Here is a 17,066-nt window from a genome sequence, read left to right as displayed (position 1 = left end):
GAGTATAGGGTTTCTTCAGGTAGGTAGGTAGGTAGGTAGGTAGGTAGGTAGGTAGGTAGGTAGGTAGGTAGGTAGATAGATAGATAGATAGATAGATAGATAGATAGATAGATAGATAGATAGATAGATAGATAGATAGATAGATAATTTTATCGCTTTTAAAATAATAACACAAAAAGAAAGAAAGGAACAAAGTACATATATATATATATATATATATATATATATATATATATATATATATATATATATATATATATATATATATATATATATATATATATATATATATATTCCAAAAAGTGTAAATCAATCTTACCCATTTAATAAAATTCTTTCCGAAAGTCATATCTTCATAAGCAACTAAGAACCTCTTTTAGATAATCTTCACAACTGAGTTCTCATTCCAATCCTTTTCCTTTTACGAACTCCAGTCTTCAGTGTCATAACACATAGATTGGTCCTTTCTATATGCATGCTATTGGAGTGTATACTTCACAGGGACGTGCAGTCAGGGGAGGCAGGGGAGGCAGACCCTCACCACTGTCATCATGAAAAGAAAAAAAATGTAAAAGGAAAAAGGCTGAGCTAGTTGCTGCCAGAGTCACAGTGGATGATTCTGCGTAGTGCTTAACTGTTTAAAAAACCATCTTAAAAAAGTGCCCTCTACAGAAGGAGGTGGGAGAATGAGGTGCCTCTTCTAGTCTGATTTTATGATCACTGGAGCAGAGCTAAGCAAGGGTTAAAAGCTGAAAAATTCCTGACGTAATGAGGCACGTCATTCTCCTGCCTCCTCCTCTAGAGGGCAATTTTTTAGAGGGTTTTTTAAACAGTTAAGCAGAGTCATCCACACGGTGACTCTGGCAGCAACTAGCTCAGCCTGATCTCAGCTCTTGCCTTTTTCCTTTTACATTTTTTTTTTTTCGTTTTCATGATGGCAGGCAAGAGCAGAGTTGAAATCCTCTCTGAAACAGCTGGAAAAGGTACGTGTGTGGGTCGGAGGAAGGGGGAGGAATTCAAACTTCATCCTCAAGTGTAGATCCCTCCCCAAGTGTAGTTTGATTGCATGCAGAACTACATTGCCTTTTCACACACACACACACACACACACACACACACACACACACACCTGGATAAAAGTATATAAGCCCAGCTTCACTGATTACAAGTTTGAAAAGGTAATGTGGCTCCACCTGCAATCAAAGGCTCAGATCGGAAGGCAGCAGGGGAATGGGGGGGTATGGCAGAGGAGCTGCTTTCAAGCCATTGGAAAATATATCCAGTCCAACTTCTCTGTTTGAAATTGAGTGAGTGAGAGAGGGATCCAACTTCTCTGTCCGTGTGTGTCTGTTTGAGAGGGGGGAGGGAGGGATAGAGGGAGGAAGGAGGGGGAGGGAGAAGAAAAAGAATGAAAGAAAACTTTTTTGCAAAGGAGAAAACAATTTTTGTTGCTTTACATCAGAACTGAGCATGTCTGGCTGTGGAATTCTGGGAGTTGAAGTCCACAAGTCTAAAAAAATTTGAAACCCCTGTGTCAGTGCCTCACCAGCCATCAACCTCATCGCACGTCACTGATACTTCATGACTCTGCCCTTAAGAATTCCACTTTATGACTCACTACACATTTCAATAATTTTGTTTCCCTGCAGTCTGTGAGATAATTGGCAAATAATATATCATCTTTAAAAAAAACAGGAAAACAATCCATCAGTCACTGGAAGTGTGGAGTGTTCCATAATAAAAGAGAAATCAATTAAGTCTGCTGTTTCCAGATGAAACAATGTTTAGGGGATCAAGAATATTGCTAAATTCTTGCCTCAAGACTGAATGAGAGCTACCCCTTTTCCCCCAGCCTTTTGATTGAATATGCCTTCTTTTTTACCCTATCCTGACTTGATTTATTATATGTTGACATAATTGAGTCTTTCTCTTTTGATGGCCATATAAGTCTTAATAACAGCAGCAACAACATTTTTACTAGAAGCAGAATTAGGACTTTAAGCAGGCAAATGGCAGGAAATTGCTGCTTTGGACCATAGAATTATAGAATCATAGGGTGGGGATCTTAGCGATCTTCTAGTCCAACCCTCCTGCCCAACATAACCATGGCTAATGGTTAAAATAGTACTATCAGCAGTAACATTATTTTTCTCAGGAGCAAGCTCAGTGCTGGGATTCAGCTGGTTCACACTGGTTCAGGCGAACTGGTTGTTACATTACTCACCCCCGGTCTCAAAGTGGATCCTGGGAGCTGTGCTGCAATGGAGAAATGGGCAACAGAGCAGCTGGCGCAAGAGAAGAAGAAGGTCACTTTCTCTCCTTCTTCCCTCGCGCTGGCCACTCCATTGCCCATTTCTCCATTGCAGCACAGCATCCAGGATCCACTTTGATAGCGGGGTGTAATTTAACAACTGGCTCAGGGATAAAATTCAGAAGGTTCTGAGAGCCAGTAGTGGAAATGTTGAGTAGTTCAGAGAACTGGTAAATACCACTTCTGACTGGCCCCAGAGTGGGGTGGAAATGGAGATTTTGCAGCCCACAGAACTGGTAGTAAAAAAAAATTGAATTTCACCACTGAAATTCACCCAGGGTCAGCTAGGCCATCGTGGGAGGTTCATCCCACATGTGCAGCAGGGCTGCAGGACAGGGATGGGCCACTCCTTCCATGACAGCCAACCTGACTTGGGCGAGCCAGTTGTTAAATTTATTTGAATCCCAACACTGAGCAAACCCTGGCCTGCTTCAGAGCCAGTCTATACACCATAACACCCATCAAGATTTACGTTTGTGTGAATCATCATATTACGACAGAGTGCTCTCTTTACATACGGGAGCTCATGGTATATATGAAGCACAAGATGATGGCAAATGACTGGAGCTAATATCAAATCAGGCATGGTCGCATGTGAAGCCTATGTTGCAGCAATTAAACAAGGAGTAGGTACTCTTCCTGATTGCCTGCGAACAATTGTTTGAAGGTCTCAGGACTCTCGCATGAAAGACCAGCCTCCAGGGATTCCCTCTAGCACCTGAACAGCCTCTGAATTCCATTATGAGCAGTTGATTATTCCTTGTAGACAAGAAAATTCCAATTAATTATGGACCTGACATCTTTTTAGGCAACGTTATGGACAGGTCATCATGCTATCTAATAAGTCTCTCTGAGTAAGTTTTGTTGCTTGTCTCTTTAGAAAGCATGTCTCCCTCTCCTTTGATTCATTTGCATATTAGTTCCATCTTATCCCTTCTGGACAACCATGTAACATTTATGCTATGGGGATATACGATCATCTTCAATTGATTTATCAGTTCATTCCTATCTAAAATATAACAAATTGTCTTTGATAACATCTATTGCAGGGGTGTCAGACTCAAAGCCCGCAGGCTGAATCCGACTCATGTTGTGCTTAGATCTGGCCCACGGGGCTGCCCTGGAAACAGCAAAGGACTGGCCTGCGGTGCCTCTGCCAGTGAAAACGGAACTTCCAGGCCCTGTTTTTGGCCATGCACAGCCCCCTTGAGCTGTTTTCACTGGCAGGAGGTTGCAGGAGGCCATCATGACCAAAACTGGGACACGGAGGGCTAGGTAGGAGTCTATCCCAGCCAAAAACAAGCTCAGTTTTTGCTGGCAGAGGGTTAGCAAAACAAATGAAACAAAAGGAGAAATGTTTCCCCTTTTGCATTTGAGCAAGCCAGAAGGGACAGGAAAGGAGAAAGGGAAAGAGGAAAGAAAAAGAAAAGGAGGTCAAAGAAGGAAAAACAGGGGATAAGGGGAAGGCAGAAGAAAGGAGAATGAAGAGGTAGTTAACAGGACAGGACAGGACAGGACAGGCAGGACAGGACAGGACAGGACAGGACAGGACAGGACAGGACGGAAGGAAGGAAGGAAGGAAGGAAGGAAGGAAGGAAGGAAGGAAGGAAGGAAGGAAGGAAGGAAGGAAGGAAGGAAGGAAGGAAGGGAGAGAGATTATAATGAGAGTGAAGGAGGGTCTGAGGCAAGTCCTGCCTTAGCACTTGGCCGACACAAGTGATGTCAAGCTGGCCATGCCTACCCTGTCCACGCCTGCCCCAACCAAGCCTACCCCAGCCCCACAAGGTCAAACACAACCCTAATGTGGCCCTCAATGAAATCACATTTTTACACCCCTGATCTATTGCTAATTTCTAGGTTTGACTTCTAGGTTGGAAAGGCAGTCCTTCCATAAGTTACGCATCATCTGTGTTTGAACAGCGGAGGTCGGAAGATGCTTCATATGATCCAGCTCAATGAACGAAAATGGGCTGAACTACAGCACACGAGATGTATTACCAACCTGCAGTTTGTCTGTAGGTAGAATAGTTTTTTAATATAAAGCTGTAATAGTTCTAATCTTTGATTAATTGAGATTTTTCTGGAAACAAGGCAAAAGTAAAAGGTTCTTCCTTCTATTACTTTCCTTTTTGAAAATCTATTCTGTATTCAGAAGGATGACAAACGTTCTTTTGCATTTGATGAAATGTTATTCTATTACATTTGTCTTTATAAACTTCCAATTCCCTACTGTTGAAAGAAATGTCTTTCTGGGTTCAGCTCCAAGTGGAGAAAAAGACACTGGAGACATGGAGGCTGCGTGAAAAGATGGTTTAATGGTGGACAGGACCACATGGCTTAAGTCCTGAACAGAAAAGGTGATCACATGCTTCAAGATGTTGGGTGAAGAAGATGAGAAGGAAGGGCTGACATGTTGAAAGTCCCTGGTTTTATGCCCTCTCTGGCCTTTGATCTTGAGCTTGTATTCTGATTGGTTGTCAGACTCCCATGGGGCCATGCAGGGGCAACTCTCTAGACTGTTTTGAATCCAGGTTTGATTGAGTTCTCAGATGCCATGTGGTGAGTTGGGTAAAGGGCCAATATTATCATGCCTTAATCCCATCCCCCTGGAGCTGAAGGGGAGAACTCTTTATTATGTAAAGAGATGTGAAGATGCTTTGGCATCTTAATGGTCTATTGACAAAGGGGGATGGGCAGAAAGCTGCAGGGAGTTATTCTGTCTTTAAAACATGTTTCTTCCTTTTCACATCCAGGGAAATGTAATATTCTGCCTTTTCAATATTTCCTAGGATATTTCATTTTTCTGGGAGAGGGCTGGGTGATAACTTCCTACACTACAAAGAAGACTAATCATTTAGTTAGAAATCATTATCTTGGACCAGTGATTAATTTAAAAAAAAACAATAGCCATAAACTCAGGCAGGATATCTTTGAAGATGAAGGGCAAAATTTGTTCTCAATGCATGTTTTATTCGTTTTGCCACAACATAAACTGAAAGAGGAATTTGCAGGTAAGATGGGATAAGATTACCTTTATTGTCATTTTTTACTGTGAGCACAGCGACACACATTAAAAATGAAATTCTGTTGCCTGCTCTCAAAAGAAAGTATATATCTACCCATATACATACATATAAACATGCTATATACAAACATATATATATATATATATATATATATATATATATATATATATATATATATATATATATATATATATATATATATATATATATATATATATATATATATATATATATATATATATATACACATACATACATACATACATACATACATACATACATACATATTTACACCCATATATTTAAAATAGCGGAAAGAGGAAGCTTGAAAGTTCACAAGGTTGATACTGTATGGCAATGTTTCTCAACCTTGGCTACTTGAAGATGTCTGGACTTCAACTCCCAGAATTCTGGAAGTTGAAGTCCAGACATCTTCAAGTAGCCAAGGTTGAGAAACACTGCTGTATGGAACAAAACTGAATCTGGATCTGCTTCAGATACAATGAAGCCTCCTCCCAGAAGGTAACAATAAAAACAGGTCATGAAGAGGATGTGTAACATCCCAGACAATCCTGTGTGCATTGCTCAAGCAATGCTTATATGCTGTGTCCTAGATAGAAGGAAGTGAATTATCAATGATCTTTTCTGCCGTTCTTACCATTCTCTGCACTGCCTTCCTGTCTGAAGCAGTAATGCTTCCATTAAGCTAAATAAATTGTTATATCCATAGATCTTTCCTTCAGCCTCTGGATCAACACCCCCATTTATGTAAAAGTATTCTGTTGATCACAAGTCTACAGATCACTACATAATGAAGTGATTAGTTTGCTGAGTTAGCATTGGGAGATCAGGGTGAAAGCTTACTCAGGATCCTTCTCCTTCAAACTTCCCTCCCAATACTACTGTGAAGATAAACCAATGCTGGGAGACAAGAATATGCCCCACCTTGGGAGAAAGATGGGAAGCAGCTATCCAAAATAAGGTCATCAGTGAGGGTTTATTGTCTTCCTTAGCAATCTTTTGAGGGCCTCCTTTACATTGGCATTTCTCAAACTGTAAATTAGAGGATTCAACATGGGGATGATCAGAGTGTAAAACACTGAGACTTTTTTGTCAGTGTGCATGAAGAAGCTGGATTGGGGTCGGAAGTACATAAAGAGGATGGTGCCGTGGAACAAAGCAAAGGTTGTCAAGTGGGAAGCACAGGTCGAGAAGGTTTTCAGCCTGCCTCCTGAGGAGGGCATCTTGACAACTGCTATGATGATGAAGCTATAGGAGGCAACAATAGTCACAGTGTTCAAGCCTTCAACCAAGATGCCAAAGGTGAGGAGCAACAGCTCATTGAGGGCAGTGTCTGAACAGGCAAGGGCCATCAGAGCAGCCAGGTCACAAAAGAAATGGTTAATGGAATTCCTTCCACAATAAGAGAGCCTTAGAGATGCACAGGTATGAATGAGAGAACTCAAGACACCTCCAGCATATGCTCCCCAAAGCAGCCAGAGACAGAAGGATCTAGACATGATAACTGTGTATGACAAGGGTTTGCAAACAGCTACATAGCGGTCAATTGCCATGGCAGCCAGAAGGAAGGCTTCCACATCTGTAAAAGTGCAAAAAAGGAAAAATTGGACAATGCAGCCCCCATATGTGATGGTCTTTCTCTTTGCCAGGAAGTTCAGCAGCATCTTAGGAGCAACAGTTGAGGCTATACAGGCATCCATTAATGAAAAATGTTGCAAGAAGAAATACATAGGGGTCTCAAGCTGAGGAGTATTCCTGATCAACACCACCATTCCCAGATTCCCTAACAAGATCCACAGGTAGATTACAAGAAATATCAGGAAGAGACTGTTCTGCAGCTTTGGGTACTCTGTAAATCCTTGCAGAATGAATTCTGTCACAACAGTGCTGTTTATCTCCATCATTTCTTTAAAAAACCATATATTTTTGTGGGGTTGGGAGGGTATTGATTTAGCATATTATCATCTTGTGACTTCCTTACAATAAAGAACTAAATGTATCTGAGATCTTCCTGGGGATGGTTCTAGTTTCTCCACAGTGTGAAATCTTGGACTTCCTGGAAGGCACAGGATTAATGATTAATTGGCTATAAGGAATGGACTCTGTAATTAATTCATAACGCGAAGAGTTTGCATTTCGTCATGCAAAGGACATTCAATCCAATTCTGGATATTCTGGATACTAATTTTATTTACATGCAAGCATCAGCTGATTGCAATAAAGGAAGGAAACAAATGATTAGCCAATTTATATATACCAGATTTAAATAAGTTTGCAATGAATGACAATATGCTCTCATATAATCTGTAATGCTACAGATATGGTAATTGCTATGAAGTTCTCTGTGGGTAGAATGTGTAGGGCATTGTAATACACACAGTAAGCTATTTGCAACTATAAAGAAAAATATGAAAAAATAAAAATTAAAGAAAGCTCATTCTCCCCAAACACTAATAGAATCCCATAACTGTAAAAATTGGAAATGTCTACAAGGGTCATCTAGCCCAACTCTCTGCAATATGCAGGAAATCCTGTTAAGCCATCTGTAACAGGTGGCTCACCAGCTTCTTAAAAACTTTCAGAGATAGAAAACTCACAATTTCCACTGTTCTTACTGTGAGGAAGATTTTTCCTTATAGTTAAGCAAAGTCCGTACTTTAATACTCTACTACTTAACCTGCTTTCAGCAATACTTTAGGAGCTATGCAGATTTGAACATAACTTCTGATTTTACTTATCATTATGAAGCTACCTAAGTAATTGCAAACTCCTGAGAAATAATGTGCAGGTATCAATCTTCCTACCTTGAGCCAAAAGGTCTGAAAGAGGATTCTGCTCATGTTTTCCTGGATTTTGAAAGACAACTTCATAATCCCAACAGTATGTTGTAGATACTGCTTACTTTTAGGTTTACTCATATGCTTTAAATCAGTGCTTCCCAAACCTGTTAAATTACCCACAGGTTGGTTAAAAAATAGTTTTCTCTGATAACAACACACAAATTCACTACCCAACCACCATAGGGACATTTAAATTGACGTACATTGGATAACAAGGACTTTCTGATAAGCAGTTTGAGTAATGAAGAAAAAAAGTGGAAGCACTGGTTTAAATGCTTTTCTTGAAAATATGCCCTGCCTGTCCTTCAAGAGCAAAACATTGTATGGCAAATCAGTCCACTTTTTCTTCACAAAAGCCACTTCTTGTAGTAGACTAATTTTGAGAAATGCTAATTGAAAAATACCTGGTGTTTTTCTGGTTTCTATCATACTAGCTGTAATACAAGTTAGTATGTTAATTTAATTTTTTTCATTGATATTCACTTTGTGCATCCCTTCCTTTGAAAAAGAGAAACAAATCCTTCTGCTCACTCATTGAGTCCCATTGGAGGAAAAATGAGATACAAAACAAATTAAAAACATACAAAAATAGATTACAGGGTTTTTTTTCCATGTTCTTTTCGTCTGGACCTATAAAAATGGCTTAAACAAAGATGTTTGAATCTGGGTTTGCAGCCATAAATCTTGAAAGAAATAATGTAATTGACTTGTTAACTCTTTACTAGAATGTTTTAGAAAGTAATGCTAATTCTAAGTTAGATTAAAGAAAATTGTTTCTATACTTTCCATTTGCTATTTTTAGGCATTTTGAGCATTCAGCTGGGCTCCCTAGCCCAATGCAAAAGTAACTTACGACCCTTTATTGTTCTAACTGACAGATGATCTCATTTCCAACCCTAACTCAAAATTACAAGATTTACCTCTTGTAAAAATGCATTGCCTTAACAGACTTTCAATGCTTTCCCACTACTGCAGCAATAAATGATGGTTTAGCATTAAGCTTAAGTCCTTGGACCCTGAAGTTATAAAAGCAGCTTTGCTCAGAATGGGAAGAAGTATGCAGTGAATTTTTTTTTTCCTTAAATAGAAAATCATTTAAATAACAGGCAATTCCTCTATGGATTGTACGAACACCAGGTTTTTTCTTCACTATGCCCACAGGAATATATGTTCATTCTTCCTTGAACACTAACATTTTATATTAAACTTGTGATAATTTAATGAAGTCTACAATAAATGTGACATGGAATATTATTTCATGGGGAATGTTTCAAATAAATGATTCATCTTACATAAAGCTAAGGCAACTTATAAAGTACTTTAACCTTAGCTGCATGTTTAAAAATCCAAATATTGCTAATCTTTGAAGAAAACAAAAATGAGCTACCATATTTTTTGTCTCTGTAAGTCTAGGGAACAGAATTGATTGAACACACTTCTTTATTTTGTTCTACATAAATGGTTGCTTCTATTTAAAGAAACATATCAGAATGTTATCAGAATAATACTGTAATTATGGAACTAGTATAATAGTTATTCCTTTCAGTACCTCTTCCAAGTATTTATTTCCATAGTTTGACACTCTCCCTCCCTTGAAAAGTGCCCAAGGGAACAACTATAGTGTGCCATGGGTTCTCCTCTTTTCCTCCTTCTCTCCCAGTGGTAGATTGCCAGTACGGACGTATTGTTGGCTGCTGGGAGCAGAAGGCACCATACCGGAACGGTGCTTTGGAGGGCCCACCCACTCACCTGCGTTCCTTACCAATATTTGAGCCAACCAGGCCGTGTACAGCATCTGCATGACGCTCCACCAAGCAGCTGGAGCATCATAGGGCGGTGGGTGCGCATTCGTGTGTAGTGTGCATGTACATGGTGGACACCCCACCCCATCACAGTGTACTGGTTGCGATGGGATCCAGAACTCACCACTGTCCCCTCCCCACCCCATACTCCAGATGTCTCCTGTCCATCTTGTACCTCCATAGTCTTTTACACCTTTCCTAACACTTCTGGTTTTATTTTTACCTCTTTAGTCCTTTGCACAATCCCTGGCTTATCTGGTGGTCCATAATTGAACCTTCTCCTTCAAGAGGTTTTAATCACATCTGGTTTTGACTACCAGTTATGGACCAAAACTGGCACATAGTTTTGGAACTTCCATATATCACATGGCACTAATTATTTCTTTTAATGCCTTCCCAATTGGGCGGCTGATGGAGGCTTCCTGGCATTCTAGTTGCAGTGTGGCAAATGGAGTGCACCATTGATCAGAAGTTGACTAATAAGGTAGCTTCTGGCACAGCCATTCCAATTGGAGGAACATGAAGCTAGAAGACAGATCTTTCTGAAAGTCAGTGGGGGCTGCATCTTCTACTCTGGCTGTTATGCCAGCCTTGCTTGGTTGTGGGGTCTGCACAAGCCACACAGCTTTCAGTGAATTATAGGAGCAACAACAGCTATGGAAAGCCCATTTTCAGCCTGACACTGATTACTTGACGTCCAAGCTTGAAGGGGAAATGAAAGTAGGAGCAGTTCTGTGGCTCTGGGGGGGAGCTTACCTGTGTCCTGCAGCTGCTCTGTACCCTACCTACCAGTCCAATCCTTCATTTTCATATACATAATGGACTGAATCACATTACAACTTTCTGATTTAATAGATTTATCCTGGGAGTTTCTATGGTGTAGCTACTCTGAACCTCTTCCTCTTTCCCCATCCAGCTCAGGACTGCACAATCTCTGAATCTGGGCTTTTCTCTGCCAAAATGCTCTGTGTTGCCAAAACACAGTTCTATCCAAGTGATTCTCACAGCGATTCTCCAAGTGCAAAAATTTACAATAAGAGGAGGAGGAAAGAGTATTAGGCATGTTTGTTGCCCTGAATTGTTTATAAAAATGATATAGGCGGAGTATAAATAATGTTTGTCTTGCTTCCATAGAAGATCATAGAGAATACCATAGCTTGCATGATCCTGATTTTTGTAGGTATAAACCCACCACTGCATCTGAATACCCTTTCGAAGGCGTTCATGACTGTTTTACTGAGTGCTAGTCTGCAATACACTCCTTGATTGCTTGTTTCTTTACTGTCGATGGTACATCATAAAAGGCAGAAGTTATCACCATTTGGACATCTTCATTGTCAGTTTTAAGGGTGTTTGTTTTATCTGTTATTATTAGTTTGGTTTTCTTTACATTAATTTTAGTTCCATTTTTTTCAGTATGGATGAAAAGTAGCAACATCCAAAATAAATCCCAAAGGCACCAAAATAACAGAATGAAACCAATGGTCTCATCACTAAATGCCACAATTCAGGGGTGGGTTCCTGCCAGTTCTAACCTCTTCTATAGGAGAGGTTCCACAAATTTACAGTGCTGTTTAGAACCGGTTCCAGCTCCCTAACCCCGCCCATCCGTACATCATCAAGATGAAGAGTGAGAGGAGAAATTCTAGGAGTTGAAGTCCACAAGTCTTAAAGTTGTCAAGTTTGAACACCCCTGGGGGTTTTTTTTCTAAAGGGTTAGGGGTGCAAGGGTCTTGTAACTTGACAGCTTTAAGATTAGCACACTTCAATGCCAGAGTTCCTGAGCCAACATTTTGGTTGCTAAGCAAGAGCGTTGTTAAGTGAGTTTCACCACATTTTACGAGTTGGCCATGCCCACCCAGTCACATGGCTGACAAGCCACTCCAACTCGGTCATATGGCTGTGAAGCCACTCCCACAAAGCAGGCCTCACCTACAGAAGAGGTTCTAAAAAAACTTGAAACCCACCACTGCCACAATCGTGCATTTGCATCTTGATATCTTATGATGTACACACTCCCTCTCACCTCTAAATTCATACAACAAAGCCATCTTTTTTAAAAAAAAAAGTCTTTGGAATTCCCCAACTTATACAAACACCGTTACCTACTTCCCTTTATTTTTTCAAAGCGAAAACATCAGGAAGCTAGAAAGGAAAATGTGGCCATTTTTAGTGTTTCTTCTGAAGCTTGAGAACATGCATATACTGCCAACAGGATTCAAATATATTCTTTGACTATCTCCTGCTAGGCAGGTAAACTGTGTGTTTTTAAAATTAATTTTCTGTATGGATTTCATCAGATGCAAATGATTCTAAACAGCAGTTGCATTCAGATATGACTAAATAGAGTTAAGATCTATATAGCTTCTTGGTAGCCCTCAGATAATTAGCACACAAAAATGCTCTTTGGATTACCAGAGTAGATCTATCACAGCAGGGGGCAGAATGAATTACTTTTCATAAACACAGATGACAAAATTATATGACCTTAAAAAAATAAGTGAAACATTTTCCCTCTGTGTTGACCACAGGTGGTAATATGATGTTGTAACATGAGGTTGGATGTGAGGTTGTAATAACAATATTTATTTTTAACTAAATATTAAATCTCAAGATATAACAGTACTGTTTTCAGTGTTTATCAGGAGAAGAAATTAAATCTTTATCTTTGTCATGAATCTTAAAAGAAAATATCCTTTATATTTTACATTAAAACCTAAAGCATACTAATTAGACATTTCACTTATTATTTCAAGAAGAAAAGATGGGTTTTTATTGAAACCTTGCTAAAGATAGAAAAGTCTCTTTTCCAATAGGCCCAGTCTGATACTAATACACTTTTCTGCCCATTGAAATGACATGGGATTAAACCCAGGTTATATTTTTAAATCCACTTTTAATTTCCTAAACAAAATTGCATTTTTGCTCCATAATTTTCTCATGGCATTCTTTACCTCCTCATTTCTCAAAGTGTAAATTAATGGATTGAGCATGGGAGTTATAATAGTATAGAAAACAGCCACACTTTTGTCCTCTGAGAATGTGGTTGAAGGCCTCATATAAAGGAAGATGCAGGGCCCAAAAAACAGAATCACAACTGTGATGTGAGAACCACAGGTGGAAAGAGCCTTGAGACGGCCTTCAGAAGAACGAGTTCTGATTGTGAATAGGATAACAATGTAAGAAACAGTCAGCACAAGAAAACAACTGAGGGAAATCATGCCACTGTTGGCAATGACAATAAGTCCAATAATGTAGGTATCAGTGCAGGCTAATTTCAATAAAGGGTGAACATCACAAAAATAGTGATCAATTTCATTAGGCCCACAGAAGGGTAGCTGTGTAGTAAGAAGTGTCTGTACCATTGAATGTACAAAGCCACCCAGCCATGACATAATTACCATCCAACTGCAGAGCCTCTTGTTCATAATAGTGCTATAATGGAGAGGCTTGGTGATTGCAATGTATCGATCATATGCCATCAGTGTGAGGAGAAAAATTTCAGTACAACCCAAAAAGTGAACTCCAAAAAGCTGTGCTATGCAACCAACAAAAGAGATGGTTTTCTTCTTCACAAGGAAGTCTGCTATCAGTTTGGGAGCTGTGACAGAGGAGTAACAGATATCTATGAAGGAAAGGTAACTGAGAAAGAAATACATTGGAGAAATCAGTTGATGACTGCTCTTGATTGTGACTATGATCAGTAGATTCCCCAGAAGAATTGCCATGTAAAAGATCAAAAATACACCAAAGCAAACTTTCTGCAACTCTTGATTCTGAGTAAGCCCCAGCAAGATGAATTCAGATACATTATTTTGGTTCTCCATATTCTCAAAGCTAGATAACGCATTACAGCATATCATATAAAAGTAGGAATATTGGCGATTAAAGCTTTACAGGTAGGGTTTTTTTTAAGCAAAATATGTATACACACCAACACAGACTGTAAAAATTCTTGAACTGGATGTTGTCAAGGTCCTGATTCTTTCACATGCAAGGAACGTTTACCCTAAAATTTAATGAAGATAAACAGTTGTCACAAATATAATGTGTGTTCAGCAAATCAGGGAAATCATTTTATGAAATACTGAAGCACAGCAATATTACAGGACATTGGAAAAACTTTTCATGAAAAAAAGTTTGTAACCTATGCAACCTTGCAAGGTCAAATCAGAAATTTGTAAAGCCAAATGTTAAAACATCAAATGCATTTTTTCAATGTTTATTCAAACATTATGTTAACCAATCTTGGCTTCATTCAGTCATACAAACAACCCTGTCAAAATCTTCACATTTCATAGATGTTCCAAAATCAGCTACTGGTTTTATAGAAAAGCATCCCTGAATGCCATTGGTGTTGTTTTGTTCTGCTGGAATCAAATGTAAATCACAGCCAATGCCTTGATTCAGTCATCTAGCAGTAAGAAAGACGCATTACAAGAATAAATTTTTCAAATCCTGTTCCCCCTTTTTTATAAACAGGGTTTTCAGAATCTCTTGCACAGAATTGAGTTGTAATACACAGCTAGATAGGAAGGTACTCAAATATTGGAATACCGTCTTTTGCTGCCCTTTATGTTCTTTTCAGCTGGATGAAGTCCGAATAATTAAGACTGCAATTTGGTGCCCACTGGCTTAAATGAAGCAATATATCACACCGTGACTGGGATGTAAACATTTAGACAAGCACTAAATGGCATTAAAGCAATTGCTATGTAATGATCATCTGGATTTCTCCATTCTTTCTCTGTATTTCTAAGACAGTAGAAGTTTAAAGACTGTAGAGATGATAGATAGATAGATAGATAGATAGATAGATAGATAGATAGATAGATAGATAGATAGATAGATAGATAGATAGATAGATAGATAGATCTCTGTCTCTGTCTCTGTCTCTGTCTCTGTCTCTGTCTCTGTCTCTGTCTCTGTCTCTATACATACATACATACATACATACATACATACATACATACATACATACATACATACATACACACACATGACTCCTACAGTGGCTAACCTGGATACGGCATGGTAAAAAAGGCACCAATAGAAGAGAATATATATGGCTCAGTGTTGAACTGTGAAATCCTTGGTGTTGTCTGATCCTGGTTATTTGCTTGCAGACATTTTGTCACCACCCATCTTCAATAGCACTGGACAATAAATGTCTACAAGCAAACAACCAAGCTCAGGAATCACTAAAGAAACATACATAGAAAATGTTGCCTAATAGTAATTCACATTTTTTCAGGCCAGTATGGCAGCTATATTCACTATTTCCCTTCCAGGTGGTTAGCTTCCCCTGCAACCCCTCCCTAATGTTTTTATTCTGAAATTTTAAGCCACATTTATTTGGTAATCAATAGAATAGTTCCTAGTGCTTTGGAGAGGAAAAACCAAATTGTATATGATTTAAATTATGACTATTTTTAATTTAGATTTCCAAAACATATCGGAACTAATTGCAAAACAAGAGTATTTCTCAATAGCATATATATGCCACAGAGTAAGTCTTAAACAAAACTTTGAAACCAGGTAGAACTGTTATAGAGCAGTTATAGCTGATCTCCAATTATTACCTGATTGCTTGAGGCCTCTCTAGTCTACAGGATCTTCCAGCTCTAACAAAGATGCCCTCAGATTTGTTTAATATCTCCCCCCCTTCTCTCTCTCGATCAACCGGAAGTTTTTGTGAAGCTCTTCAATAAATAAGGCTTTGAATGCTCTGTATTTCTGCCTACTTACATCTTTCCCAATTCTGTAAGCAACAGTATCCCTTCTTCAGCTGCCCACTGTGTAAGAAAAGACCAAATGAAACCAATGAATCTTTTTTTTTCATCAAAAAATCTTGTTTTTACAGGTTATTTTGCTTGCCTTATTAAGAACAATGAAATGAAATGTTTAACTAGGTTCTACCATTACATCACTGATTCAGTTAACAATCTCCCAGAAGTATTTCAATCTTTCCCAAAAGAAAATATATGTTTAACTATGAGCTCTTTTTAACCATACAACTCAATCCAAGTACTTTTGTAGTAGTTAATTAGCACCTTTTTAAAGTGAAGTCTTTGTCAATCTCCAGATATGTCCCATCATTATCTCATTAAATGGAATGAGCAATTCAGTTAACAACCACCATTACTCAAGTCAGATCACAGGGTGATCCACTTAACAATCAAAATAACTTACAACCCAAATTCCAAGCTAAATTGTAATTATTGTGAATTCTGTCCCAAACCCAACTGTATCTTTTGGAATAGCGGGTGACATGTTTCCTGGATATATTTGAGGTGGTCCTCTCAGAATATGCTGTATTTTTCAGTAAATGGGAATATCTATGCGAGAGTTAGAGAAATTTCCTCCACAGGCAGCCTTTTTTTTTACACTAATGTAAGAGAATCCCTACATGGGTTTAGATTCATAGACCTGTTGCTATTATGGTATGAAAAAATACAATAATTTATTGCAGGGTGGAGATGATTCAAAACTGTGATCTCTTTAGTGTATTTATCAATATACCACAGGATATTTTTGCTGAACTAGTGGCCTAGTCTCTGCATTTTTATGTTGGAATGTGGTTATTAGCAGCATTCCTCTTGGTTGTCCTGCTATGTGTTTCCGTATCAGTGTGTGATAGTGCTGTTGCTAGAACATTTTCTGACCTGGATTTGAGCTTCCAAAAGATGACCTCCAATGTTCTTTATGGTCAAAATCAATTTGCAGTTTCACATACCTGCTAGAACCTGTGCATATATCTAAATAAAGTTAATGAAGAGAAACTGTATAAAATAATGAAATCCCAATGGGAAATCTTGAATGCTTTGTCAATCCAAATTTGATTTATTTGTTAACTTATGCCCTGCTACCAAGTTATGTTCAATCCAGTGTTATATTGCTCTATAATCAAATCATCAAATGATTTGCAACAAAGTATCTCAAAATAAAATGTGAAGTGTCAGTGAAATAACTATATTAAAAGCAGCATAATATATTGACAGAAGTAAAATAAAATCTTCACAAAAAGATAGACATCCTGTTTTATCTATTTCTACACATGCTCTGT

General features: G+C 38.6%; 2 protein-coding genes across 2 annotated transcripts; both read right to left on the bottom strand.

The window, feature by feature from the left end:
* Window positions 1–6,323: 6,323 nt before the first annotated feature.
* LOC106553242 (olfactory receptor-like protein OLF1) lies at window positions 6,324–7,262 on the bottom strand. The gene has a single exon (XM_014071706.2). It carries the CDS (start codon window positions 7,260–7,262, stop codon window positions 6,324–6,326), a length of 939 nt encoding a protein of 312 aa, XP_013927181.2.
* Window positions 7,263–12,876: 5,614 nt separating this feature from the next.
* On the bottom strand, window positions 12,877–13,827 carry LOC148049448 (olfactory receptor 4S2-like). The gene has a single exon (XM_087714358.1). The coding sequence runs from the start codon at window positions 13,825–13,827 to the stop codon at window positions 12,877–12,879; it is 951 nt and encodes a 316-aa protein (XP_087570484.1).
* Between the last annotated feature and the right edge of the window lie 3,239 nt (window positions 13,828–17,066).

This window comes from Thamnophis sirtalis, unplaced genomic scaffold, assembly GCF_051295495.1.
Source record: "Thamnophis sirtalis isolate CommonGarterSnake01/CBP01778 unplaced genomic scaffold, rThaSir2_p1.2 scaffold_1, whole genome shotgun sequence".
Lineage (NCBI taxonomy): Eukaryota > Metazoa > Chordata > Lepidosauria > Squamata > Natricidae > Thamnophis > Thamnophis sirtalis.
Note: the sequence above shows the minus strand (reverse complement) of the source record. Positions and strands in the feature narration are given on the sequence as shown.

What these genes read in the sequence shown, in the direction of transcription:
- LOC106553242 (XM_014071706.2), bottom strand. Translation starts at nt 7,262, where the DNA reads ATGATGGAGATAAACAGCACTGTTGTGACAGAATTCATTCTGCAAGGA.
- LOC148049448 (XM_087714358.1), bottom strand. Translation starts at nt 13,827, where the DNA reads ATGGAGAACCAAAATAATGTATCTGAATTCATCTTGCTGGGGCTTACT.